The following is a 26,775-nucleotide window of genomic DNA, read 5'->3' on the forward strand; positions in this document are numbered from 1 at the left end:
TAAAATCAGGAAAATGGAGGGAAAAGAGAAACAGAAAACAAGAAAAATTCTAGTTGAGGCAACCAAAATACATCTTTACAAGTTTTCAGTCCTTAGAAGAGTAATTATTAATAGATAAGCACACCATTCTTACCCATATTTGGAAAAGCAAATGGCAAATTGAAGAAGGGAAGAAAGCAAGGGGAAAAGAGCACAGAAACTATTTCATCCAGTGAGCTCATTTTACACAGGTAAGTACTCGATTTTCTAAAAGTATTATATATTTTTCATAGAAAGACCTTCTGTTTCTGGAATATTTATACATCCCTCTTACTGAAATGTCACAACAACCCTCAGTAGGTCAATTTAAATACTAAAACAAGTTATTTCAGTATCACCCTGCTTAATTAAGGATAAATAAAGTTATCAATTTTGGTGGAAAATGAGCTTTCATTTCCTCTGTTAACAGAATTTTTTCCCCACTTTTGAGCAGTTTGAAAGCAATGACCTAGTGGATGGTCAAGTGTGTGACAGGCAAACAATTACTTTAAAAATTCAATTCCAAACTACTTACCCCTTCTTGTTTAGTGAAGAGATTAAGGCAGTCACTCAAAGCTGCACAAGTTTCTCTAGAAGCTTCAGAGACAACTTCAACTTTCTGAAGAAATGATGGAAGCATTTCTATATTAAAAAAATACAAAAAGTGGGATTTTAAGTAATCTTAAAGTTAAACCAGGACCACAAAAATATTTTACCTACTAACTTTATGTTTCATTTTAGCTATCTTAAGCAAAACATACAGCGGGTTTCTTAGGCATCATTATTAAGTACCTGCTGTATTCATGGTACATAAATTGGTATAGAAAAAGAAAGGATGAACCCTTCTTTTAAAAGGCCTATATCCTACAAGGAGATGAGCCAAGATCTAAATGAGAGTTTATAGGAATTAAATAATAATATAATATTTAAGAAATGCAGCTGACAAGAAGGATGGACATCTGTATACATTTAAGTTGAGAACAAAGAAACAACAATACCAGTATCTTCCCCAGAGCTCTAAAGAAAAACCGAATCCACTTACAAATTACAAATTAAAATGTTGATAAGTAAAAGCTGTAAAATACACAAGTTATCACTTAAAAACAAATAAAATACTATGTCCAGATTAAGCCAAGAGAAATGTACTATGGTGAAATAGTTTCTGACATTGTTAATTTCATAGTAAAAGCCTTTAAATCTGTCCCTTTCATCAAATAAAATCTTAACGTTTAAGTAAGCTTTACGTCAAAAAATAATTAAGCATTATTTGATTTCCGAATAATCTTGACTTACTTAAAATAATGTTCTTAAAGCATGGAAACAGAATCAATAAAACAAAAGCAATCAAGTGAATTCAAATGCCAGCAATTTGCAAATAATAGGCCATAGAACACTGGGTCCCATCAAGATACAAAGATTTTCAAATGGAAAATGGAATGGTAGTGAGGAGAAAAAAAGGGTTTAAGATCATATCATTCAATATCACACAAGATTTAAAACAAATCTACCAAGAATACCAAATTATTTATAGTCATTTCTGGATGATGAGATCATGAATATTAATTTTATTCTTCTTTGAATTTTCAATTTTTTACATTTATATTTATTTAAGCAGATAAAAATCCCTCTTTTTGCAAAAATTATTTCTCGAAACTCATAAGGCAAAAGTGAGCAACAAAAGAAAAAGAGTGAATGAAGAAAGATAGGACAACCTTTCATTGATATCAGGATATGAAGACCAAATGGTATTTCATGGCATTTTTTATTTTAAGAACACTGTTTCCTAGTGTTAGCTATTCGTAATAAGCCCAAATAATTGAAAGCTACTACATTCTAAAATAAATTGACTTTACACTTTTTGTGTTCCATTTTGAAACTTTGATACACATTGTGAAGATTTATTCTCTACGTGGTTGCTAAATAGCGAAATAGAGGGCCATATGCTGGTGCCACACGACTTAAACAGGACCTTGACAGATGTCTCACACGGAACTGTGGGCTGTGGACTGCAAGGAGACATACAAGAAAAAACAGACACAGCCTCTGTCTTTCAACAGATTTTCTGGGTAATCTAGTAATTTTCTACTTTCATGGCAAACACGATAGGAAGATAAAAACATAATTATTCATAGATACATTTATTTTATTAAATGCCATCATACGCTTAGTCATCCCCAATTTTATCTGTTTTAGATATTTCATATTTTAGATACTTGTTGATAAACACAAAGCAAACTTTAATTGTCCAAATGTATTTTTAGGAACACTTGTAAACAAAACTGATTGTGTAGGCTTTCAATAGATACTTCAAAAAACACAAATATAAAGACAAGTGGATTATAAGACCCCACTATTGACAGAGTGTCAAATTCTTTTGTCCAAAACAGAGTCAGGAGTTCTCTGTTTGCTCTGACAGCCTAGTATTAAAATAAAATTTTGAAATAAACAAACCTGCATGGTGGCACGGTTTAAGGACTGATGAACCCTGGCATATGGCACACTGCTGTGCAACACTGGCATGCTTCTTATATAATGATGTTTACATACTGTTATATAAAAAGAAATAAAACTGCTAAGCTCCTAGAAAAGTGACCAACTGGGAATCACCGCAAATATGTCATAGCCAGTTAATATTTAGAGACTAAGCTCTCATGAATCAAGGCAAAAAGGCCACTATGCTACCTTATTCGGTCTACTCTAAGAATCTGATGCTGTTGATTTTGAGGGAAAAACGTTATTTTTTGTACTAAAAATATTTTTGAAATCATGAAAGCTGCTAGAAGATCATATTGGAAAAGCTTAACTTTAGAAACGTATAAAAAGCTCACAATCTGTTGTTTTTCATGATTATACTGTACAATTTTTAATTGGGCGAGTTTTGAAGTAGTGAGAAAGTACTTGTTTCTTTATATGTTAACAAACTAACCCTTCCACTATTCTAATATTAAAAATAAAAAATTCCCCATGCAATAGTTTATCATTTAAGATGCCCCATAAACTAAACCAGTTTTGGCTAAACTGTTTTCCTGGCAATCATTTTTTTATGTAGACATAGTCTTCTACTTTATTACCTCCAAACCTTTGTTCAAGATGTGCCCTCTTTTCTGAATACTGAAAATAATAATTATTCACAGTCAGAAGTTTCCACACTCGACAAAAAATTTATCATCTTTCAAGGCCCAGTTCAAATGCATACCCCATGAAGCCTTCTTTACATATCGCTTTGGGATATAACCTCTCCCCTAGACTCCGTCCGACAGAAGCCAAATGAACTTGTAATAGAGGGCCTGGGCATTGTATGTAGGTAGTATCTCTGCTACCGTCCGTAAACTCCAAATTTCTTACCTTGTTTAAACACCTGCAACTGAGCTTTACACAAAGATGAGACTCATTTATTAAATGAATAAGAGAACAAATAAAATATCTTATTGACATAGTTTACATAGAAAATGTAAGTCATTTTGGATTATTTTATTTTACATTAAAAGAATTATGGTACTTTATAACTGTGTAAAATGAAAACATTTTCATTTACAGTACTAAAGGTTGGCTGATAAGGATAGACTGAAAAACAGGTTTTAAATATATTTCTTTTTTTACTTACAGCATAAGAAAATGTATTTTTGCTTCTTTTTCAATGTTTAGCATCTCAAATAATTCCATTATTTGGGAGAAGATATTTAAAGGAAAAAAATGAATAAATGGCATTTTGTTTCCTCATCCTTCCCCTTTGGGAACAGTATAATGATGCTACTTTAAATATTTTTTTTTTTTAATTAAACACAAACAAGAGAGAGAATAAATAGCCTAAAAACAAAGAGGAATGAAGCTAAGGAACATGGAAATTTATATCTTTTGTGGTGAGAAAAAGGAAATATTTAATACATGGCTACATACAAAACATATCTGATCTAACCTGATGAAAGGAGGCATTTTAAAAACTGATTTTCATACCAGATTAGAATTAAAGAAATGCTTCAAGAAAATCAGTAACCTCCCCTCAAAATAAATAAAAGATATGTGTATATAAAAATCAACTAATCTTCTAAAAACTTATATTACATAAAACTATAAATTAAAAAAAATCAAGAGGTGATACTATATAAAACACAAAAGTATGACATTTATGTTCAAATTAAAATGATTAAGTTGGATCTAATCATCCAGTAAACAAATACCTCTGCCTATTCTATCTCTACATCTATTTAATTTACATCTATTACACTAGAAGATAGAAAACTTGGAAAGTGCTGTGTAGTAAGCATGAGTTAAATAAGAATAAAAAGACATAATACCAGACATAAATAGCAAGTAAGTTACACACATTTTAAAAAATATTAAATATCCAGAGAAGAGTGGAACTAATTCTAATGAACTAATCAAGTGAAGTTTGATGAAAGAGACGAGACTTGAATTGGATCTTGAAAAACAATATTTTTATTGCTAAAGATAAACCCAATAAAATAAATGTCTAAAATATCCACAATTATTTCAGGTATTACTGAAAATACTAATCCGGAGAGGAAGACAGGTTCAGAATTGTGATCAAGAAGTCTAGGCAGGCGAGAGGATTTAATCTCCCATTTAAAGAGGGCAGACACTTGGCAGGCACCAGACACGGTGCTGGAGATGACGGTGGGGAAAGAGGAACGAAACTGTCCTCATACCCTGTTTCCCCAAAATAAGACACTGTCTTATTTTCGGGGAAACGGGGTAGTTACACAACTTGCTGTCTAGAAAAAGAAAGGGAAAGAGGAGAGAAAAGTGAAGAAAAATTACTACTGAATGCACAGTACTAACCAGAGGGAGACTTTATTTACAGATGGGGTCTGGCTCTGTTGCCCAGGCTAAAGTGCAGTGCCACAGTCCTAGCTCACTACAGCCTAAACTCTTGGGTTCAAGTGACCCACCTGCCTCAGCCTCCAAGTAGCTAGGACTACAGGCACATAACAACACACTGGCTAATTTTTCAAACTTTTTTTTTTTTTTTTTGTAGAGACAGAGTCTCACTTTATGGCCCTCAGTAGAGTGCCGTGGCCTTACACAGCTCACAGCAACCTCCAACTCCTGGGCTTAAGCGATTCTCTTGCCTCAGCCTCCCGAGTAGCTGGGACCACAGGCGCCCGCCACAACGCCCGGCTATTTTTTTGGTTGCAGTTTGGCCGGGGCCGGGTTTGAACCCGCCACCCTCAGTATATGGGGCCGGCACCCTACCAACTGAGCCACAGGCGCCACCCTAATTTTTCAAACTTTTTATAGAGGTAGAGTCTCACTGTGTTTCCCAGGCTGGTCTTGAACTCCTGACCTCAAATGACCCTTCAAGCTCAGCTTCCCAAAATGCTGAGATTACAGGGGTGAGCTATGGTACCTGGCCCAGAGAGAGACTTCAGAAGAGGAGGAAGGGAAGCACTTGATTAGTTGGAAAAAATTAAATATTTTTAAAATTTTAGAAATAAGCCAGGCATGGTAGATCACACCTGTAATCCTAGCGCCCTGAAAGGCTGAGATAGGAAGATCACTTAAGCTCAGGGGTTCAAGACCAGCTTGAGCAAAACTGAGACCCTGTCTCTACTAATGATAGAAAAATTAGCAAGGCATTGTGGTGGGCACCTGTAGCCCCAGCTAAATGGGCATCAGAGGCAGGAAGATCACTTGAGCCCAGGAGTTTGAGGTTGCTGTGAGCTAGGTTGATGTCACAGCACTCTAGTCTGGGCAATAGAGAGAGACCGTGTCTGGGGTGAGTGGTGGGGGACTAGAAAAAAGAGTACCAGTCAAGGAGTCCTGGTTCAAACAGAAGAAGAAAGAAGCCAGTAGAACTATGGAATATGGTTTCTGTTGTTTTGCAAATGAAAGTGAAAGCAATAAGGAAGACTAATTTTAATCAAACTGAGCAAAATTTCCATCCAAGGCTATCACTGGATTTATACCACTCCCGCTTGAATTGTCTGATGGGCTCCACACCTTTTGGCAATGAGCTTGTAAGAAAAACAGTCCCAAGGCTGGCGCGGTGGCTCATGCCTGTTAATCCCAGCACTTGGGAGGCCAAGGCGGGTGGATTGCCTGAGCTCACAGGTTCAAAACCAGCCTGAGCCAGAGTGAGACCTTGTCTCTAAAAATAGCCAGGCATTGTGGTGGAAGCCGGTAGTCCCAGCTACTTGGGAGGCTGAGGCAAGAGAATTACTTCAGCCCAGGAGTTTGAGGTTGCTATGAGCTATGATGCCAAAGCACTCTACCAAGAGTGACCAAGTGAGAACTCTGTGTCCAAAAAAAGAAAAACAGTCCCCTTAGGTAAATGGTAATTAGGGTAGAACCATACATGATCTAGGGACCAAATGCTGACTCTGGCTGTGCTTGCTGTGTGATCCTAGGTAATCTACATAAGCCCACTGTGCCTCAGTTGGCTTATCTGTAAAATGGACATAATAGCTGTTATATACTGCATAGGGCTGTGATAAGGCACAAATACTTTAACACAGATGCTCAACCTATGTTATATATATATATATATACACACACACACACACACACACGACCCATATATCATCTATGATATACACCCTATATCATAGGTTGAACATCTGTGTTAAAGTATTTGTATGATGGGATCGTACACCCATATGTTCATCATAAGTTGAAAATAACACTTTCACACCATTGCAAAGTTGAAAAACACTAAGTTGACCTACTGTGAGTTAGGAACTGTCTGTATATTTAAAGTGTTTGCTATTTTGCTAGATAGTACGTAATACAATGGGTAGAGTATTGATAAGCTTTCCATCACAAAGAGCAGGGGATACTTGTGGTACCTGGCAGACTAAATTGATGGGACCATCCCCTCAACTGGTAAAGATACCTAATAAAATAGCATATAGCAAGAATTTGAAAGAATAAAATCGCCAGCTATGCTATATTGATAGAAACCAGAAGAAAATTCCAAACTGAGGAAACAGGCGTGTGCCAGTGTTGCTGAGCAAGCCATCCATTCCTTCACTCGTTCATCACACACGTGTGTGCATACACACATGCCACATACTGTTCAGGGGCTGGCCACAATCAGAAAACAGACCAAAGTCCCTGTCCTTGGGGAGGTCATACCCCAGTGGGGGTGGGGGGAATCAGCTACACACACACACACAGAAGACCGGTATGGTGACAAGGAGAGACATACAGCAGGCTGGAGGCATGGTGAGAGTTGAGGCGAGCTGAAACTTTAGAGAGGGTGAGGCACCACAATAGGGCCCAGGCAGGGAAGAGGAAGCATGCTCAAAGGCTAACCGAGAAGATGAAAAAGAGATTGCTCACAAAGTGGGGAGAGTTTAATGAACTGACAGAGACCACAGGCAGGACACAGCACGCGGGGATTGGGAGCAGGGAAAAGACACAAGAGTGGGAGTCCTAGGATAGGGCCGTGGGCAGAGGGAGGAGCCAGCAGCACAGCTAAAGCACAGCCAGGCCCACTTCTCCTCCCATTCCGCCACCAGCCTCCTGACAGGGCCTCCCACTTGCTGAATGCAATCAGAAGTCTGCAGGCTGCCATGCACATAGTGGGGCAGAGAACGGGGTGTGCAGGAGCAAACCAACACAGGTGGCACTGAGGCTTTCAGCCTTAGCCTGAGGGCACCTTTGGAGGAAAGGCCCAGAGAAGTAAGGGAGGGACCACCCTGGAGAGAAGCCTTCCAGAAGAGGAAGCAGCTTATTAAAGTCTGGGGCTGAAGAACAGCAAGAAGGCCAGTGAGGCTAAAGCCAACAGTAGAACAAGGAGGTCTAGGCGGGAGGTGAAAGGGGACCATGGGTTTTGCAGGTCATTACACAGAATCTGCCTTTCACCCCAGGTGAGATGACCTGGAAGCTACTGGATGTTTCCAGCAAAGGACATTAATCCACTGATATCTGAGAAGGGTCCCTGGACTAAAAGGCAGGGGTAGAATCTGAGGGGCATCTAGGAGGCTGTCCTAACAGTCTAGGTGGAAGACATGGTGCTCAGACCACGGTGCAGCAGCGAAGGGGGTGATAAATGTGTCTACTCTTGCCCTGGGATTCTGAGGAAACGGTTTTAAGCAGTTTGAAAAGAAGTGCTTTTCCTTTTAAGATTTTTTTTTCTTTTAGATAGCTGAAATCATTCTAATTTCTTTAATCATTCTAATTTCTTTCTCACTATACACAATTAGTAACATGCAATGAAGCATATGCATTAGTCCCCATGAAAAGTAATACAGCTTAATGGCTTTCCAAAAAAGATACATGTATCAATATCAGGAATACACTTTAAAACACTAAAGCCCACTTCTACGAATCCTAATCCTAAAGTAATAAATGCACAACACAACATTATAATAACATTATAATACTCAAAAACTGGATACTCCATAGGATAAATTCATGGGACAATGAATAGACAGCATGGCCTTCAGGAAGTCTTCCGAAAGTCTTGTTAGTGTGAGTGATTTTGTTTTTGCAGCCAGGCCTTTGATAAAGATAAAACAGTGGAGATTTTAATATTGCATTCTCTGTGCTTTGCATTATGATGCTGCCAATGGCGGGGGCATAAGCGTTAGCATTCATTCAATCAGGCATTAGGTTTAAGGTCTACTCGTGAAAATTAACGACATTTGTCAACACAGGACATTGATGACCAAAGATGCGGTGTTTATTCAAAGGTGTGTATAGGGATCATAGAAGAGAATAACTGAAAATAACTCTAAAAATTAGGCTGTGATTGGGCTATGAAAGTCCTTAAATGACAGGATAAAAAAATTTGCATCTTATTCTATAAAAACCCCTAAAAGATTTTTCAACAGAAGAAAAATGACCCCAAAAAGGGCAGCGCCTGTGGCTCAAGGAGTAGGGTGCTGGTTCCGTATGCTAGAGGTGGCAGGTTCAAACCCAGCCCCGGCCAAAAAAAAAGAAAAGAAAAATGACCCCAAAAGTACCTTTATTCAATGAATGTAGCAGCTGCAATGCCATACTTCACAGAGTTTGAAGTACAAGAGTTCCTTGAAGTCTTCTGATTCAGCTCCCTCCAAGGACAGAATGCAAGGGAACACCCAAGGGACAGGGACACTAAGGGGTCAGCTGCAGCAGTAATCTGCATGTGAGGGGCCACACAGCTCAACTAGTACAGTTAAGGGAAGGGATCTGGGTCTTAACGTCAATTTTGTACTAAAATGTAAGACACCTAACAATTATAACCATAAGGTCTGGATTCCATCCACAAACATTTTACTTTTTCATCTTGAGAAGCTATTGGAAGATGACGTAGGATATTTGGAGCAGGATGTGTAGCTATTGTTTCCTTTAATAAAACACACAGCACAAGATTATTCTGTGCAAACCCTGGGTAAGAGCAGACTCAGTTACCTTCAAGTCCATTTCCATGCATGAAATCATCTTAACCCTATTTATTTACTATTTATTTAAAATGCAGTTTTATTTATCTATACTGATTTCCTTTTAGAAAATGTTTATAATAACTGTGAATAAGTCCTTTGAGTTTTATTGTAGATATATAGAGTTAGTTGTCAGATCACAGCCAAACATCTCAAAGTTCCCCAGATGGCACTGTCCAAAATGAAAAATCTCTTTTGTCGTATCAAATAGTATGCACATTTCTAAGCAATGTTGATTTCTTTTTAGTTCCTCCAAGTTGGGTTAGATCGATTATCTGCTCAATCATTGCTGATACAGACATGGATACCATCACTATGACTGAGATGTCACACAGGGAATCTAAAACAAGAGATACGACTCAAAGTTTAAAACACTGGTTTGGTACAGGCTAAATGAATTCATCTTCATATGCCATCTCACTCTGGACTTTTTCTACATCTTTTAAATGTTGTTAATATCTCTTCTTTTGATGGCTCTTGGTAAAGATGTTTTAAAAGGCCATTGATGGTCATAGATACGTAACTCTGAATATACTAAAAACCACTGAACTGTACATTTCACATTAGTGAATCTGTTAGGTGAATTATAACTAATAAGGCTATTATTATTTTAAAAGTCCATTGAGAATGAATAATGCTAAGCAATACAATATTCTAGCCTGCAGTTAATAATCAAAACGACTTAACAGTTAATCCTTCGCAAAGCTATGACTGCATACAAACATTGAAGTGAAGAGACTCCCTTGGAAGCATGTGGACAGCCACACACATATACAGGATGTTTATGCTTAGTTTACTCTAATGTTAACATGTCTTCACAATCTCTGTGAACACATAAACTGAACCCAGAAGTCCACTGAGGGAGACCCTAGTACATGATTAAAAGTTAATAGTTTATCATAAATTCAGATAACTAAATCAATTATACTTTAGTGGAGTCATTCACATACATATGACTAAGGTTCAAAACAACTGTTAGAGTGAAAGGTCAAAGACATATGATAATCTTTTAATTTACAAAAGAATAAACAATTTTTTCTCAATTTTCTTAAGTTAGATTTTTAGGTCGTTTACAGTCAACTCTTGACAATTCAGAATTATTGGAGAGTAAAGACATAAAAAGTTACTACTGAAAGGAAAATTAATAATTAAATAGCTACAATCATATATATACATGTATAGAATCATAAAAGGCCAAGGCCTGACAATAACCAACTCCTTTATTTTATGGATGAGAGAACGGAGGCTCAGAGAAGTTAAGGATGCCGATCAAAAGTGACGACCAGTACGTGAGCAGAGCAGGGATACAAGTCTAAGGCAGTTTGAAGGGATTTGTAAGTAGAACTCTCATCATGTAGCCAAAATCAGTTTACAGACCAAAAACATTAACTTTAAATTTTTTTTCTTAAAAGAATAAAAACATTCTTAATCTATAATGCAAGCCTCCTCGGTGATTATTCATTTTTAATAACCCTTTTAACATTTTAAAATGATTTTATCAAATATACCTCTGAATTCAAAATCAAAAATAATCTAAAATAGACAAACAAAACTACAAAGGGTGGATACCTATGGTAACAAGCTGTGTTAAAGAGTGATTTGGGGGGGAGTAGTGTTTTTATCTTTTACCTTTAGCCATGTCACATTCCTTAATCATTTTGAGAAAGTTGGAAATTTCCCTATCTAGTCTCTGTTGGCATGACTGTGCTTTCTGGAAAAAAAAAAAAAAAAAGACAAAATTAAACTAATAAAAGAGATTTTTACTTTACTTATGATTTAATGTTTCTCTTAAAACTTTCAGCTCATAAATTAATATACCATAATAATTGAGACATATTCTTTATAGAGAAAAAGAAAAAATTTTCCTTAGAAACTAAATATACCATTTTAATCAAGTATAGATTAGTAAAAATAAATATTTCTAAATTCTAAATACATTCAACATCTGTTGTGTAGATACCATACAATTGAATTAATCCCACTACTTCCTCATCATGCTGTGTATATCTGAGGAATTATATTTCTGATTTATTAAGAATTTTAGTAGGCCTAATTAAAATTCATCAATAAATTATAAAATGTGGTCCTTAAGAATATATTTTTAAAAATGTTTTTGCTTAAAAAAAAATCCCAGATGGTCCTAACATTTGGAAACCACAGGCCGATTCTCACTCAACAATCTAAGTATACAGCGCCTACATAATCACCAAAAAGGACATTTTCTTAGTAAGTCAAAGTTTATAAAAATAAGGTAAAGTCAATTATAGAAAGTATTCTTCCTTATAACTTGTAAGTTCTATACTTTTAGATCCCTAAAAGAAAAACATAAATACAGATTATTATGATGTAAGTTAAGTTACATCACATCTTAGTGCAGATTTGAAGTCCAAACTGAAAACTCAGATCAATCCGTTTATTAAAAAAAAAAAGGTCATTTTAAAGTTAATTTTATATGTAGTTTCCCACTAAAGAAAATTATAATTGCAAATTTGCTTGGTTATCGTAATAGACACATTTATTCTTAGAACCTTAACTTTGTTAGAATCACATTGTTATAGGTAGAGTAATATATTTAGCCTTCTGAAGCTGCCTTACTTTGTACTCCTAAGCTCAACTGGCCCATCGCAAAACATTTTGCTTCCCCCAAATTAAACCTACGATAGCCCGGTGTGCAAAGGTGACAGAGGTAAGCATTCTTCGCTCCTATTTCACCTTACAAATTTCTTTTCCTTTTTTTGTTTTTTGGAGAGAGAGTCTTACTCTGTCACCCTGAGCAGCAACTTCAAATTCTTGGGCTCAAGCTATCCTCTTGCCTTAACCTCCCAAGTACCTGGACTACAGGCACCACATTACCTGTCTACTTTTTCTATTTTTAGTAGAAACAGGGTCTCACTCTTGCCCTGGCTGGTCTCAAACTCCTGAGCTGAAACAATCTACCCTCAGCCTCCCAGAGTGCTATGATTACAGGTGTGAGCCACCACGCCTGGCTCACCTTATAAATTTCTTAGGGCTTGTAAAGCTCAATTCAACCACGGTAGAATTTATTCATATTAGCACATGAGAGACAGGAATGCTCTCTTTTGAACCTGCATTACTCTTTTTGTTTTGAAAGCTCTAACACCTATTTTTTTTTTCTTGAGACGCAGAATACCTACACTATGCAATTTAAAATACCATAGAAAAACAAATGGTATGCTTGATAATTTTTTCAGACATAGCATGTTAATACAGGTTGAAGGAAGGGAAAAAGTCAGTCTGGGGGCACTGACACATGCACTGTGACCAAATGCATCCCTTATGATTTACTAATAGAAATACCATTCTTATTCTATACATAATTTAACACTTCTGCTCATGTACAAGTCAACACTACTATTTCTCTTTTCCTCTCTATGGTGAAAGTTAGACATAAAATAAAAGCGAGCACTGGCTTCATCTGCAGACTGAGAACGTATAATAAACAGGATAATTCCTGAAGTTATAATCAAAGGCAGGGAACATCCCCATACCAGGATGTCCAAACACTTGTCCAAACACAGTCATCTTCCCTTAAAGGCTTATCTACCTGACAGTTACTAAAAAGAGTTTCCTTGATTGATGATTTACTTGTCTTAAAAGGTACCTAACAGGTCAGCTGGGTAAGATTCAATCTACTCATACTGCTTTAAGTTGGGTACAGAGTGTGTCTTCAGTCCTTAACAATTTAGTGTCATTGATACTAAAAAGAACAGAGAGAGGTTATTAACACAATAAAACAGCACATTCTTCAACTTGTGATAATTTCCCCTTAGCGGTCACTGGTTCTATTTTGAAAACTTAAACTCTATTTCTGACACCTAATTCTTACGCATTTTTTGCAGAGTCAATATGCTGTCTCATTCCTGACTTCTATGCCAGTCGCATAACACTAGGGACTTTCAAAGTATTAACTTTATTTACACCACATAAACAGGATCCCACTATGAACAATGTTCAAATACCTAAAGGTTGACAGCAGTTTAACTTTGCTTAAGTTATGTGGGCAAAGGGCACCAGAATGAGGATCACACCACTGACAGGGGCCCCAGGGGACTGGGAGGCACCCCAGAGGAGCTGAGCCACATTCACAACACGGGCCTCCAGTTCGGACTATTGATTTTAGCAGCTAATTCTGTGTGACCTAAGCTAATGTTAAACTACCTATGATCCCTGACCTAGGGGACAGCCCAAAAACCGGTATCAAGGGGGTGAATAGCTAGAGAGGACCGGGAATTAATTCCAGGCTCTTTGCTACAGAAAATCCATATTCAATTCATGAAGAATGGAAGCAGGTTACCTCCTCCTCAGCAATAAAAAGGAAGAAATCACTAACATACACATTATGGTGAGTGAAAAAGACACCAAAGAGCACATACGGTATGATTCCATTTACATGAAGTTCTAGAACAGGAAAGCTGACAATGCCTGTCATGACACTGTCATTCCATCACGTCACTAGCTCAACGGCCGCCCACTGGGAGAGGAGCAAGGGACCTTTCTGAGGGGATAAAAATGGTCTGTACCTTGAGAACAGCAGTAGTTACACAGGGTAACATTTGTCAGAATACATCAAATTCGAGACAAAATGAATTTTATTGTATAAAAATTATACCTCAAAATAATTCAAACTTTTAAAATAATAGATTTTAGGAAACTGACAACTTTTTTCTCTGCAGAAAACAGCCAGTATTGCAAGTGCTGGTGGCCTAGAGTCCTCTCTCCAGTCTTCCCAATTCCAGCAAAGTCCAAATTTCAAGGAAAATCCATATCCCATCTTCCTTAAGTCAACACATAGCAGTTTATTCTTTCTGACACCTGATGATCAATATGGCCCTGCTCTTTAATTCTCTTAATGTTTTACTTTGCAATATATATTTAAATAAACTAAAAATACTAAATAAAAGGGCTCGGCACAGTAGCTCATGCCTCTAATCCCAGTACTTTGGGAGGCCAAGCAAGCAGGATCACTTGAGGCCAGGAGCTCCAGACCAGCCTGGCAATAACAAGATCCATCTCTATGGAAAAAAAATTGCCGGGCATGGTAGCACGGGCCTGTAGTCCCAGCTAATGGGAGATGCTGAGGCATGAGAATCATTTGAGCCCAGTTATCTGAGATTACAGTGAGCTGTGATGACACCACTGCACTCCAGCCTGGGTGACAGTGAGACCTCATCTCTAAAAAAAATAAAACATTAAAAAAAAAAAAAACCCATAAGGACATACAGAGAAAAGTAATTCTGTTTCACATACCTATCAATCCTAAAGCCTCTGTGTTGTGCCCTGCCCAGCACCAGAGCAACAAGTACTAATCTCTCCTCTTTCCTGGGATGATCTAAGTCTACACAAGGATATAAGTATACAGCCCCTACTTGTTCTCCCAAGGAGTAGCACGTTCAATGCATCATTTACACCTTGCCCTTTTCACTTAACTGTAAGTCTAAAATATATCAGTATATACTAATTTGCCTCAGTCTTGCCTGAATGTGCCAATCCTTACCAGCTCTGTGTTGATGTACATGTATTTTTCTGCACATTTATTTTTGCTAGGAGTCAGTTTTTCAGGAAAGTTTTCTCTTACTTTCTCATTTGGCTAAACTTTAGCATCATCTGCTCATTATTTCTTATAAACCAGATACAGTTCAGATCTCTACTGGCTCAAGATACTCTCAACAAATAAACCTCCCACTCTGCCAGTAATACCCAGTGCTGCCCAAAACAACTTTCTACAATGTCAGAAGCACTCTGTGTATGTGCTGTCCCATGGGGCAGCCACATGTAGCTAATGAGCACTAGAAATCGAGCTTGTTAAAATGAGAAACTGAATTTTCAATTTAATTTAATCTTAATTAAGTTAATTGTAACTACCCACATGTGGCTAGTAGCTGTTACACTGGACAGTGTAGTTCAATGCTAATACCATGCTTGACTTTTTCTTCCCACAACCACCACGAGGGCAGTATTTATAGGACTTGTCTCATACTTTTCTCCCTGAAGGCCCAACCTCAAGGCAGTGATAGAGAGCTAAGAGAAATGTTTAAAGTTTTTCAGGCACCCTTATTTTAAAGGGAGGTAAAATAAACCAAAATTATCCCATATGGTCACTTTTTAAGTATGGACATTCCCCCAGCCCCTTCTCTTTTTTTTTTTTTTCCTTCCTTTCTTTAATTTTTTTTATTTTTTGAGACAAAGTCTTACTTTGCTGCCCTCAGTGAAGTGCTGCAGCATCATAGCTCACGGCAATCTCAAACTCTTGGGGTTAAGCAATCCTTTTGCCTCAAATCTCCCCAGTAGGTAGGATTACAGGTGCCCACCACAATGCCCAGCTGTTTCTTTTTTTTTTTTTTTGTAGAGACAGAGTCTCATGTACCGCCCTCTGGTAGAGTGCCGTGGTGTCACACGGCTCACAGCAACCTCTAACTCTTGGGCTTACGCGATTCTCTTGCCTCAGCCTCCCGAGCAGCTGGGACTATAGGCGCCCTCCACAACGCCCGGCTATTTTCTGTTGCAGTTTGGCCGGGGCTGCGTCCGAACCCGCCACTCTCGGCATATAGGGCCGGTGCCCTACTCACTGAGCCACAGGCGCCGCCCTGTTTCTTTTTTTTTTTTAAAGACAGGCTCTTGTCTCGAACTCCTGAGCTCAGGCAATCCACCTACCTCAGCCTCGCTGAGTGCTAGTATTACTGGCATGAACCACCACACCTGGCCTCTTCTTTCTTTCTTTCTTTTTTTTTTTATTTAAAGAGAGAGAGTCTCACTATATTGTCTGGCTAGACTCAAACCCCTGGCTCAAGTGACACCCCCATCTCAGCCTCCTGAGCTGAGACCATAGCACACACCACTGTGACCAGCTTTCCCCACATTCTTATAGGTCTATTCACTAATCTGAAAGCATTTTGAGGAGAAAAGATAGTTTTGTGGTTAATTCAGAGGATTGTAGAGTATTTCAATCCTACAGATACAAGACTAGATCTGTTCCACATATTGGCCCCCACGTTTCATTGGAACTTAAGAACTCATCCTGGAGCCAGTCTACCACAAGCTGCAATTCAACACATTTCTTTCTTTTTTTTTTATTACTTTACTTTTTAATTTTTTTAATTAAGTCATTTGTACATAGATCATGAATACATTTATGCCATTATGGGATTCAATGTGTTGATTATTTGTACAAACTGGAGTGCTTAAATCCTACTAATCAACATAGCCTTCACCTCATTTACCCAATTACAGCGTTAAGACATTTGTGTTCTACACCTGATAGATCCAACTTGTACTTGCAATATGCTCCATAGCTGTGGTCCCCCTGCTAACCCTCCCTCTATGGACCCACCCCCCTCCCTTCCCCTCTGCCTCCCCTTCCCTCCTTCATCCTAGTTCAACACATTTCAAAGGTCATTTCAGACTTCACCTATTTTGAACTAGCCTCCAGATGTTGAGGTAGAATAAAGACTTACAGAATTAGCATTCAGACTCTGTTAGACAGAGACAAGTCTATAACCTAAAAAATCTACTTCACACTGGCTAAAACTTTCACTGACTGTAGGTGCTATAAAATCTGGAAAGCAAAAACGTCATTAGCGTATGAATGAAATACTCAAATAAGGGATGATTTGAAAGGCATAACTGAGGTTAATAACCTGACATTTGAAAACTATATGGAAGAAGAAGCCTTTCTTTAGGAAAGTTTTTCAATGGTAGGCAAGTTAATATGCTTTTATTATTAATAAAATCTTAAAATTACCATGATCATGAGAAAGGTATTAATATGCTTTCTAAGGCCTCCCAGGTTTTATCATTTATTTTATATTGAAAGCAGACATAGTAAGCAGGGAAGATTTCTTTTCACTTGGGAAATATTGACTAAAAGTTAAAATATTTAGTATAGTTCATTTTTTACTTGTTTGACATAATTTTGGCCATATGTTTTTAAATTTTCCCTATTTTCCCAACAGTGTTCATGGTGTTTAAATGCTCTGGTAGGTGTGACTTTTGCCAAGTTTATTAATCCGAAAATTATGTTTACAATTCTTACACATTAGGCTTTAAAACAGAAGTAATACTGATAAAGCAGCTATCAACAAATTCTGAGGAATGTTCTTAAGACAATATAGGAAAGCTCAAATTCTTCACTGTCCCATCATAAATTAAGATGAGGGATTGACAGTCCAAAATCCCTCTTATATTTAAATGTATGGGCCTTTGAGTCAATAAAATTCCAAAGGTATTAGCAAACTTAAGCTCATTAAAGTTAATCAGAAGCATTCAATCTTGCGACTAATCTATTTTTAAAGGATTAAATTTAAATTAATTTAGTAGCCAAATTCATATATCCTGACATAATTATTTGGATTGAAACTAATCATCCTTTTATAGTTCTAATTTTTCCAAACCCAATTTGCATTCATTTACATATAAAGAAAGTGCATATAAAAGGCACAGGCAGACACAGAGTGGTGTAACAGACACTGGAGACTCAAAAGAAGAGAGGGAGGAAAAATTACTTATGGAGTACTATGTGCACTACTCAGGTGATGGGAACTCCAGAAGCCCAGACTCTACCACGGTACAATATATACATGTAACGGAACTCAACTTGTACCCTCTAGATACAGTAAAAATATTTTAAAGGAAAGAAAAAAAGATACAGCCAAAAAACTGACGCCCATTTTTCTGGGCAAAATAAGTAATAACTATATCATTACATCTGCTAATTACATATTACATATGCTAATATACCTCTGCGGGTAAAGCCTTGATGTCACTTCAGATGAGAGCCTCTCCTTTCATTATTGATGCTTTACCTTACCTCTTAGCAATGAAGTTATAGATTACAAGTAGTTAAATGAAAACTACTGACCAAGAAAGGTATCACTATGGTTGCATTATTTAAACTATGAAATATGCAGTGAAGTCATAAAGGGCAGTAAGTCAAGCTAGGCACACTTCCCCTACTGGTGGCAGCTTTCAAACAGAACAACAATCTGATTACAGCAATGTAAAAGGAGACCGTTTAGGCACATGGAGGTATTGCTAGAGCACATCTATGAAGGTACCTGCTACTATTGCCATGATAGAGACAGTAAATGCCAATAGAATATGACTAAACAAAGAGCAATACTATTCTTATTGTCAGAAACCATCGTTTCAAAATCTCACATCTTAAAAAAAAAGTCTTAATAAACCTGTGTGACAGAGTTAGCAATACAGGCCAGGTTACCTATTCCTATTTACCTCTAAGGATTTCTTTAAGTCTACAGCAGAAACTGCGTCTTCCTCTTCGTCATCAGTCAACTGGTCCTGGGAACAGTAGTGAGTGCTGTAAGCAGAATGTTCTTCTATTGCTTCCAGCCAATTCTGAAATAATCCAAGGATTTAAATAAAATAAAAGCATTGTTATTCCAAAGAGATAATATGATAATGATCTGGGAAGCATAAAACTTAAATAAAGGCAACCAACAATGAAATAATAATCCAGGTTTCTGGTCTGCAATATGTCTAGATAAAAAAAATTTCCCCAGTACTTTAAAAAATATCATCTGTAAGTTTACATGTTTATTAATATTAATACTCAAATACAGAAATTAAGTAATAGAAGAATTTTTTTTTTCACTTAAAATTAACAGTCTCAACATGTGTGAATGGGTTATATATAGTAATGGATCCAGACACAGGAGTTTGCTAACCTGAAATCAAAATATAAGCACAAGAAATTCAGATCATATTAAGGTGGCCAACAATTGCCCTGATGTTTTAACTTTCGCTATATTTTTTTAAAATCAGAGATTGCACAAAAAGAATGTTTGGACTAAAAATACCTATCTTACTGCTATCTCTTTTCCTTATAGCATTATTCAGGATCAAATCTTATCATTTTATGAAATGTTGGGACAGTCATGAGTTAGACTGTTGAGGTTCTTTGCAGGGACAAAGTTAACCACTTTGGAAACTAGATTAAACCCTTACATGGTATATTTAAACACACACACTTACACACACACGCACAGGACAAGATAGATATGGATAATGCTTTGATTTAAAGGAATACAGATTCTCCATTAAATAACAGTAACATGCATTTTGGTCAAGTGAATCCCAATTTTCTTGCTGCTATTGTTCAATTTACCAGTATAGTGGCTGTCTGTACCGTAATAAGCATCAGAACACCTTGACTGTATTCGGGTTCTATCACAAGCTGCATAGCCTTGGGAAATGACTTTAGTCTTACAGTCATTAGTTTCATAATCTATAAATTAAGGGGTAAACTAAGTAATCGTTTATTCTAAGAGAATGCCCCTCAAATTCACAAATTCAAAAATTATAAACAGAGAATATCTATGGGTAAATGTTGATAACCAATTTATAAGCCAAATTATAAAACTTCATATAATTGCTCCCATTAAAAAAGTATAACCAGAACTAGGTATGGAGGCTCATGTCTATAATCCCAGCACTTTGGGGGCTAAGCCAAGAGGATCACCGCTTGAGACCAAGAGTTCAAGACCAATCTGAGCAATGTAGGAAGAACCTGTCTCTACAAAAAAATAGAAAAATTAACTGAGCGTGGTGGTGCACACCTGTAGTCCCAGCTACTTGGGAGACTGAAGTAGGAGGATCTCGTAAGCCAGGAGTGTGCAGTGAGCTCTGATGAGGCCACTGGATTCCAGCACTCTAACCAGGCAATCTAGTAAGACCCTGTCTCCAAAAAAAAGTTCAATCAATAAGATCTTAATTGTTAATACCAAACCTATATTACATTCTTCGTGTCTTTAAATGTTCTTAAAGTTTTATGAAAGATAATTGAATCCATAAGATTACCTCTCTTGACTGCTGAAGGCTATTCTTAGGGACCCTGAAGCCATGAATAGTGTCGTCAAAGCATTTAATGAAGAAGAGGCAGCTGTCGGTGGATTTTACCTTGGATATAAAGAAGTCAGTAAGACAACAACAGTCATAAAAAAAGACCCTAAAATTATCTATACATAAAATTAAAGTAGTAACATGACTTAATGATACCCAATTGAACATTTAAAATATTGATTGATAAAAACTGGTCACAGCAGGAGCATCAAGTGCATTGTGGCTTACCCATGTCAAATCTGGCTTCCACATTATTAGTTACTCAATGTAAATTCAAATAGTTCATTAGGTACACTGTTTTAGTTTTACCCTTCTGTTTACCAACAGTATAATTTAGCATGCACTTGGGCGGTAAAATTCTTTAAATACCACAGATCCAGTATTTTATTCATACCACTCTTCTCAACTTTTCCTTTTTTTTTGAGTGGAGATAAGGTTGATGAACAGGAAATGGGAAAGAGAACCAATAATAATTTTTTTTAAATAAAAATTTGGAAAGAAAGGGGGTTAAAAAAAAAAAGCCTGGATTCAAAACAAAAAGCAACCACACAAAGGAACTGAGTGAGAAGTAAACAAAAGTAAACAGATTGAGGGGAAGTGAACACTGGAGGAAGGGGAATGAGGCTCCGTGGAAATACGTTCCCATCCCCAATGTTTTGCTCAGCATAGCAACAAGCACACACATGGAAAAACCAATCTTTTTGTCTTTGGGAACTAATAAAACAAAGCTGGGGGGCCATAAACACTAAAGAGAAAAGGGGAATCCCCCATGGGAAAGAGCTAGAGAGGGTCTCCTCAAACGGTACTACTCACATCTGCAACTGATCCATGAGCTGCAGCTCACATTAACACAACCTATCTGAACTGTGCCCACAGCTGCCACCCAACACAGAATTTAAAGCCCAAACCAAATTGAGAAAATAACCTGCTAACATGAACAAAATAACATTTATCAGAGAAAATAATAGAATCCAGAGTCTATAGAACTTAACATTCATAATATTAAAAATACAATCCATGATTACTTGACATATGAAGACAAAGAAAATCTAATCAAAAGGCAGAAATAGAATGGGTATACTATCTATGAGAGAGAGAAAATGATACAAATTGGTTGAAAATAAGTAAATAGAAAAAGAGATAGCATGCAAATAGTAAGCATAAGAAAGATGAAATGGTTATATTAATATCAGAGAAAACAGATTTCAAAACAAAATGTATTATAAGAGATAATCATACAAGGATCAAGGAAAACAGAATTCCACAAGCATAGTTAGAAACCTTCACAACTTCTCTCAGCAAATGATACAACTAGCCAAAAACCAGAAGACAAAAATATGAACATTATTAACCACCATCACTGAATTAATATTTATAGGACACTGTGCTCAACAACAGCAAAATACACATCATTTTCCAGTGCATTTACTAGGCTAATCCGTAAGCAGAGCCACCACCACGCCTGTATAAAATCTGACGAATGGAAATAACATCATTCAATGACCAAAATGAAATTGCATTATGAATCGAAAACATGGTAACTGAGAAAACACCAATTATTTGGGACTTAAAACAGCATCCATCTGAATATTCTTTATTTCAATGAAGAACTAATAGAAATTAGAAACTACTTTGAATTGAATGATAACGAAATTTGATATACCAAAATTGGTCGTTTGAAACAAAAACAGCTACAAAGCAGAAGGTAGAGCTGAATTAGTAAAGAAAATATCTCTCAATCAATAATGTAAGCATCTACATTAAGAAACAATAAAAACACAGATACAAAAATAAATAAAATCCAAAACATTGAAAAATTTTTAAGAAAAAATATAGAAAACAGAACAGTATCCACATGAGAGCTGAAGTGACTATTGTAATGTTATACGCTGAACTGTGCCCCCCCAAACTCCTGTGTTGAAATCCTAACCCTATGCCTCCTTAATTAATTAGAGAGGTAATTAATTAAGGTGAAATGAGGTGGTAATGATGGGGCTTGACTCTAGAATGACTGGTGTCCCTGTGAGAGGAGGAAGAGGAGCCAGGCAGCCCACACACAGCATCACGCCATGCGAGGACATAGGAGAAGGTAAGCCACGGAGAAGAGAGGCCTCAGGAGAAACCAACCCTCCTACTCTGACTTCCGACTTCCAGCCTCCAGAACTGGGCAAAAATAAATTTCTGTGTTTAATCCATCCAGTCTGTGGTATTTTTTTAATGGTAGCTATAGTAAACTAATATGATAATTCCAGACAAAATGGACTAAGTGAAAAAATGTTACTAGAAACATAAAGATATATTTATAATGACAAAAGAGGCAAAGAAGAAATAGCAATCATAAACACATTTGCACCTAAAAACAGAACTTCAAAATCTATGCACCAAAAACTCACAGAACCAAAAGAAAAAATAGAAAATTCTTCAATAATTGGAGGTTTCAATATCCATTTCACAAAAATGGAAAGAACTAGACATAAAATCAGCAAGGATATATTGGATAGCTACAGAACACTCCATCCGATAAGAAGGATATGCATTCTTTGCAAGCACACATGGAAAATTCTCTAGAATAAACCAAAAGGTAAGCAATGAAACAAATGTCAATTAATTGAAAAGGTCTGAAGAAATCACACAAAGTATTAAACTACAGTGGAATTAAATTAGAAAACAACAACAGGAGAAGATTCCAGAAAAAATATTTTGAAATGAAACATTACTCTCAACCAACATGTCAAAGAAAAAACAAGCAAGAAAAATTAAGCCAGGTGAGGTGGCTCATGCCTGTAATCCTAGCACTCCAGGCAGCCAAAGCAAGAGGATCATTTGAGCTCAAGAGTTCGAAACCAGCCTGAGCAAGAGTGAGACCCTATCTCTGCTAAAAGAAAAAAAGAAGTAGAAAAACCAGTCAGTTGCTGTGGCAGGTACTGGTAGTCCCAGCTATTCAGGAGGCTGAGGCAGGAGGATGGATTGAATCCCAAGTTTGAGGTTGCTGTGAGCTTGGCTGATACCAAGGCATACTACTCTGTGGGAACAGAGCAAAACTCTGTCTCAAAAATAAATAAATAAATCAGAAAAAAGTCTGGGCTAAAATGAAACAAAAACATTGAAAAATTTGAGAGGCATCCACCCTAAAATTCATATAGAAGCTCAAGGGACTATGAATGGCCAAAATAATCTTGAAAATGAAGAACAAAGTTGGAGGTACCACATATACTGAATTCAAACCTTACTACAACACTATAGTAATCAAAACAAGGTGGTACTGGCATAAAAACAAATAGATATACCAATGCAGGAGAAGTGAGGTCCCAGAAATAAGCCTCACATAGATACTCAAATGATTTCTATAAGGTGCAAAGGACATCAAAGGGCCTGGCTGTGTAACCAGGTGGTGCTGCAGGGGGTAAGTGACTAAGCTCCTGACACCCTGGGGAGCAGGAAGAGGCAGGAGGGGCACTCTGAACAGGAGACAGACTAATGCTATGCTAACCATCCTAAAGGACTTAAAACGGAAATGGAGAAAGAATGTCTGGTCTCCAGTCTAGGAAAAAAATGTTCTTATACTCCTGGTTCAAAAAACTAGAAGTAAATATGGAGAATCTAAGATTCCTGATTTTGACAAAAGCTTTAAATTTTATTTTGAATTCAGAAAAAGTTCCATTATCCAGATTTATCCATGTATAATTACACATACAAAATGTTAAAAGCTCTGTTAAAAGCTCTGTACAGATGTTTTTGGATACTCCGTCTGTTATTCCACAATATGTGGAGATACATACATAAAAGTAGATTATATTTTTAACTTTTTTCCAATATGGAGATTTTACAACTTTACTTGTTCTCAAATAAAAATATATACGAGATCTTTCTGCACCATTCCACAGAACCCCAAGATTTTGGCTTGGATTATATAACCCACAAGGCTTATGTAACTGATTTGGGGCAATCGCTTGCAGAACTGATTTCACAGAGCACAGGACGCGAGCCTCGCCCTACCGTGCACACTGCTTGAGTCAGGTGTTTGCATCCCTGGCGATGAATATCATGAACGGCATCAGGCCTTCAAAATAAATTTCGAATCATTAAGACAAAAGGAAAAGATGTAAACAAAAAAAATTTATCTTTTAAAATGTATACACTGAAACTGAGTAAGTTATAAAGATCATAATACTTACTGCTTCCTATACCATGAAAGGACTCCATGTTCTAACACTACCCAGAATAATCTCCAGCCAAAAAATCTTGAACTCTAAAGGAAAAATGACAAAGATTTCTCAAGCTGACACATCTACATTCAAATACCTAACTGAAAAAGTAATTGTTATGACAGTTATATCTGAAGTCTTTTTACTGAATGTTAAAAAAATGATCAAACATGAACGTACGTACTAAGTGCAGTAATGAAAACATACCTCTACAAGGTGCCAGGAACAAAATGCCATAGTGATAGAATCAACGATGAGAACAGTTTGTGGGTCTGACAATAATGTTCAGAGATATTTATAGAAAATATACCAGTTTGGGGCTTCAAAGACAATTTCCTCAAGGTCATGAATGAATGTCTAAAGAAAACTATCCTAATTTCATATAATACAAACATACAGCTATATAAATATAGGTACAGAGGGTCTGCTTACAAATGCAAAAGAAATTATGCACTCTAACGTGGTTAATTCCAAAAAAATAACTGAACCCTAAAATTCTAAAACAGAAATTACCAGAACAAGAAAAATTTTATATGTGACAATTCAAATATTAATTTTCTCCTAGGTCATCCATGGTTCAATGTTCATAACAAAAATAATACTGTAATTCTGTAATTTAATGAGAAAAAAATGCTATCTTCTCCCAGACCTTTCTGTACAAATTTAGTCACCTGAAAGTCACTAATGATATATCCACATTTAAAAAAAAAAAAAAAAAAAGAACATAATTACTACAATCATTAGAAGCCTCTTGAAGTCCACCAGTATAAAAATGGTTTACATTATAAGATTCAAGAATGATTAAGTCACATGTACTTCAGAAATGATTTTTAAAAAATTAATAGAAATGAAGCACTTGAGAATTCTTCTTTCCAGTGTTATAACTAAAAAAACAAACAAACTCCCTACCTACCTTCCAGAGAGGGCCTTCATATCGTTTCAGTGCTTTGTAGATGACCTGCATTGAAAACATGTTTTCATTACAAACACATCTGTATGTTTCAACCATTCAAATTTTTTTTCTAAAAGTTATTTCATAACTTCAATCTATTACTACCCACCTTATTGCCAAGAAGAATGTGTTTAATTTCAGCACCCTGAGCAAGGTCAAGAGGTTTCTGATCTGTGTAAAATATGAAGCAAAATGTCATCAAGAGCTTCAGTATACTATAAAACCGAGTTGAAATTGCAGAATATAATATTCCGTCATGTTTCCAACAACTACATCTTTTACTTTTCCTCCAAAATGACCTGCTAAAAGTTACCATATCAATCATTTATGGCCTCCCTTTTGATAAGCTAATTATTAAGCCAGCAAATCAAATTAACTTTAGAACATTCTGTACAGGGCGGCGCCTGTGGCTCAAGGAGTAGGGTGCTGATCCCATATGCAGGAGGTGGCGGGTTCAAACCTAGCCCCAGCCAAAAACCACAAAAAAAAAAAAAAAAAGAACATTCTGTACATGTTCTGTGATTATTCTGGCTTTCTTGCCTTAAACCACCATATTAGTTTCTACAACTGCTGTAACAAACTGCCACAGACTTAGTGGTTTAACACAATACAATTATCTTGCAGTTTGGGGGTCAGAAGTCTGAAATCAGGCTTTGCGCCTGTAGCTCAGCAGCTAGGGCACCAGCCACATACACCAGAGCTGGCGGGTTCAAATCTAGCCCAGGCCTGCATTTGACAATGACAACTACAACCAAAAAATAGCCAGGTGTTGTGGCGAGCACCTGTAGTCCCAGGTACTTGGGAGGCTGAGGCAAGAGAATCGCTTAAGCCCAAGAGTTTGAGGATGCTGTAGCTGTATCACCATGGCACTCTACCCAAGGCAAGAGCTTGAAACTCTGTCTCAAAAAAAAAAAAAAAAAAAGAAGTCTGAAATCAGTTTCACTGGGCTAAAATCAAGGTGGACACAGAGCTGCATTCCTTCTGGAGGTTCCAGGAGAGATGGTTTCTTGACCTCCTTCTCCACTTCTAGGGGCCGCCAGTTATCACTTGACTCAGGGTCCCTTCCTCCATCTTCAGAGCACATCATTCCAGCTTTTCTTTCCATTAGTACATTTTCTCTCTATATATTCTGATCCTCCTGTAAAAACCCTTATAATTACATGAGTATGCCTGGATAGTTTATCATTTCCCCTCATGTCAAGATACTTAACTAATCATATTGCAGGGGTCCCGCATTCAGCCCCCCATAGCTACTCTCAAGCTACCTCACTGGAGAACAGGTAGCAGAGACAGCTCACAAGCTAAGGTTGTGATGGTCCCAACTGAGGACAAAAAGAAA

At 36.9% G+C, this 26,775-nt stretch overlaps 1 protein-coding gene across 3 annotated transcripts in view; it reads right to left on the minus strand.

Moving 5' to 3' along the window:
* OSBPL1A (oxysterol binding protein like 1A) overlaps positions 1-26,775 on the minus strand; it is a 206,440-nt gene that overhangs the window by 112,370 nt on the left and 67,295 nt on the right. For all 3 annotated transcript variants that reach the window (XM_053571974.1, XM_053571976.1, XM_053571975.1), the window contains 8 exons: positions 25,546-25,607; positions 25,398-25,442; positions 24,455-24,528; positions 24,276-24,339; positions 20,238-20,336; positions 18,654-18,776; positions 11,034-11,115; positions 554-660 (listed from right to left, as the gene is read on the minus strand). In XM_053571974.1, the coding sequence (XP_053427949.1) occupies positions 554-660; positions 11,034-11,115; positions 18,654-18,776; positions 20,238-20,336; positions 24,276-24,339; positions 24,455-24,528; positions 25,398-25,442; positions 25,546-25,607 (656 nt within the window). The remainder of the gene's footprint in view (positions 1-553; positions 661-11,033; positions 11,116-18,653; positions 18,777-20,237; positions 20,337-24,275; positions 24,340-24,454; positions 24,529-25,397; positions 25,443-25,545; positions 25,608-26,775) is intronic.

The sequence above is a fragment of the Nycticebus coucang genome, chromosome 19 (genome assembly GCF_027406575.1).
Source record: "Nycticebus coucang isolate mNycCou1 chromosome 19, mNycCou1.pri, whole genome shotgun sequence".
NCBI classification, from domain to species: Eukaryota; Metazoa; Chordata; class Mammalia; order Primates; family Lorisidae; genus Nycticebus; species Nycticebus coucang.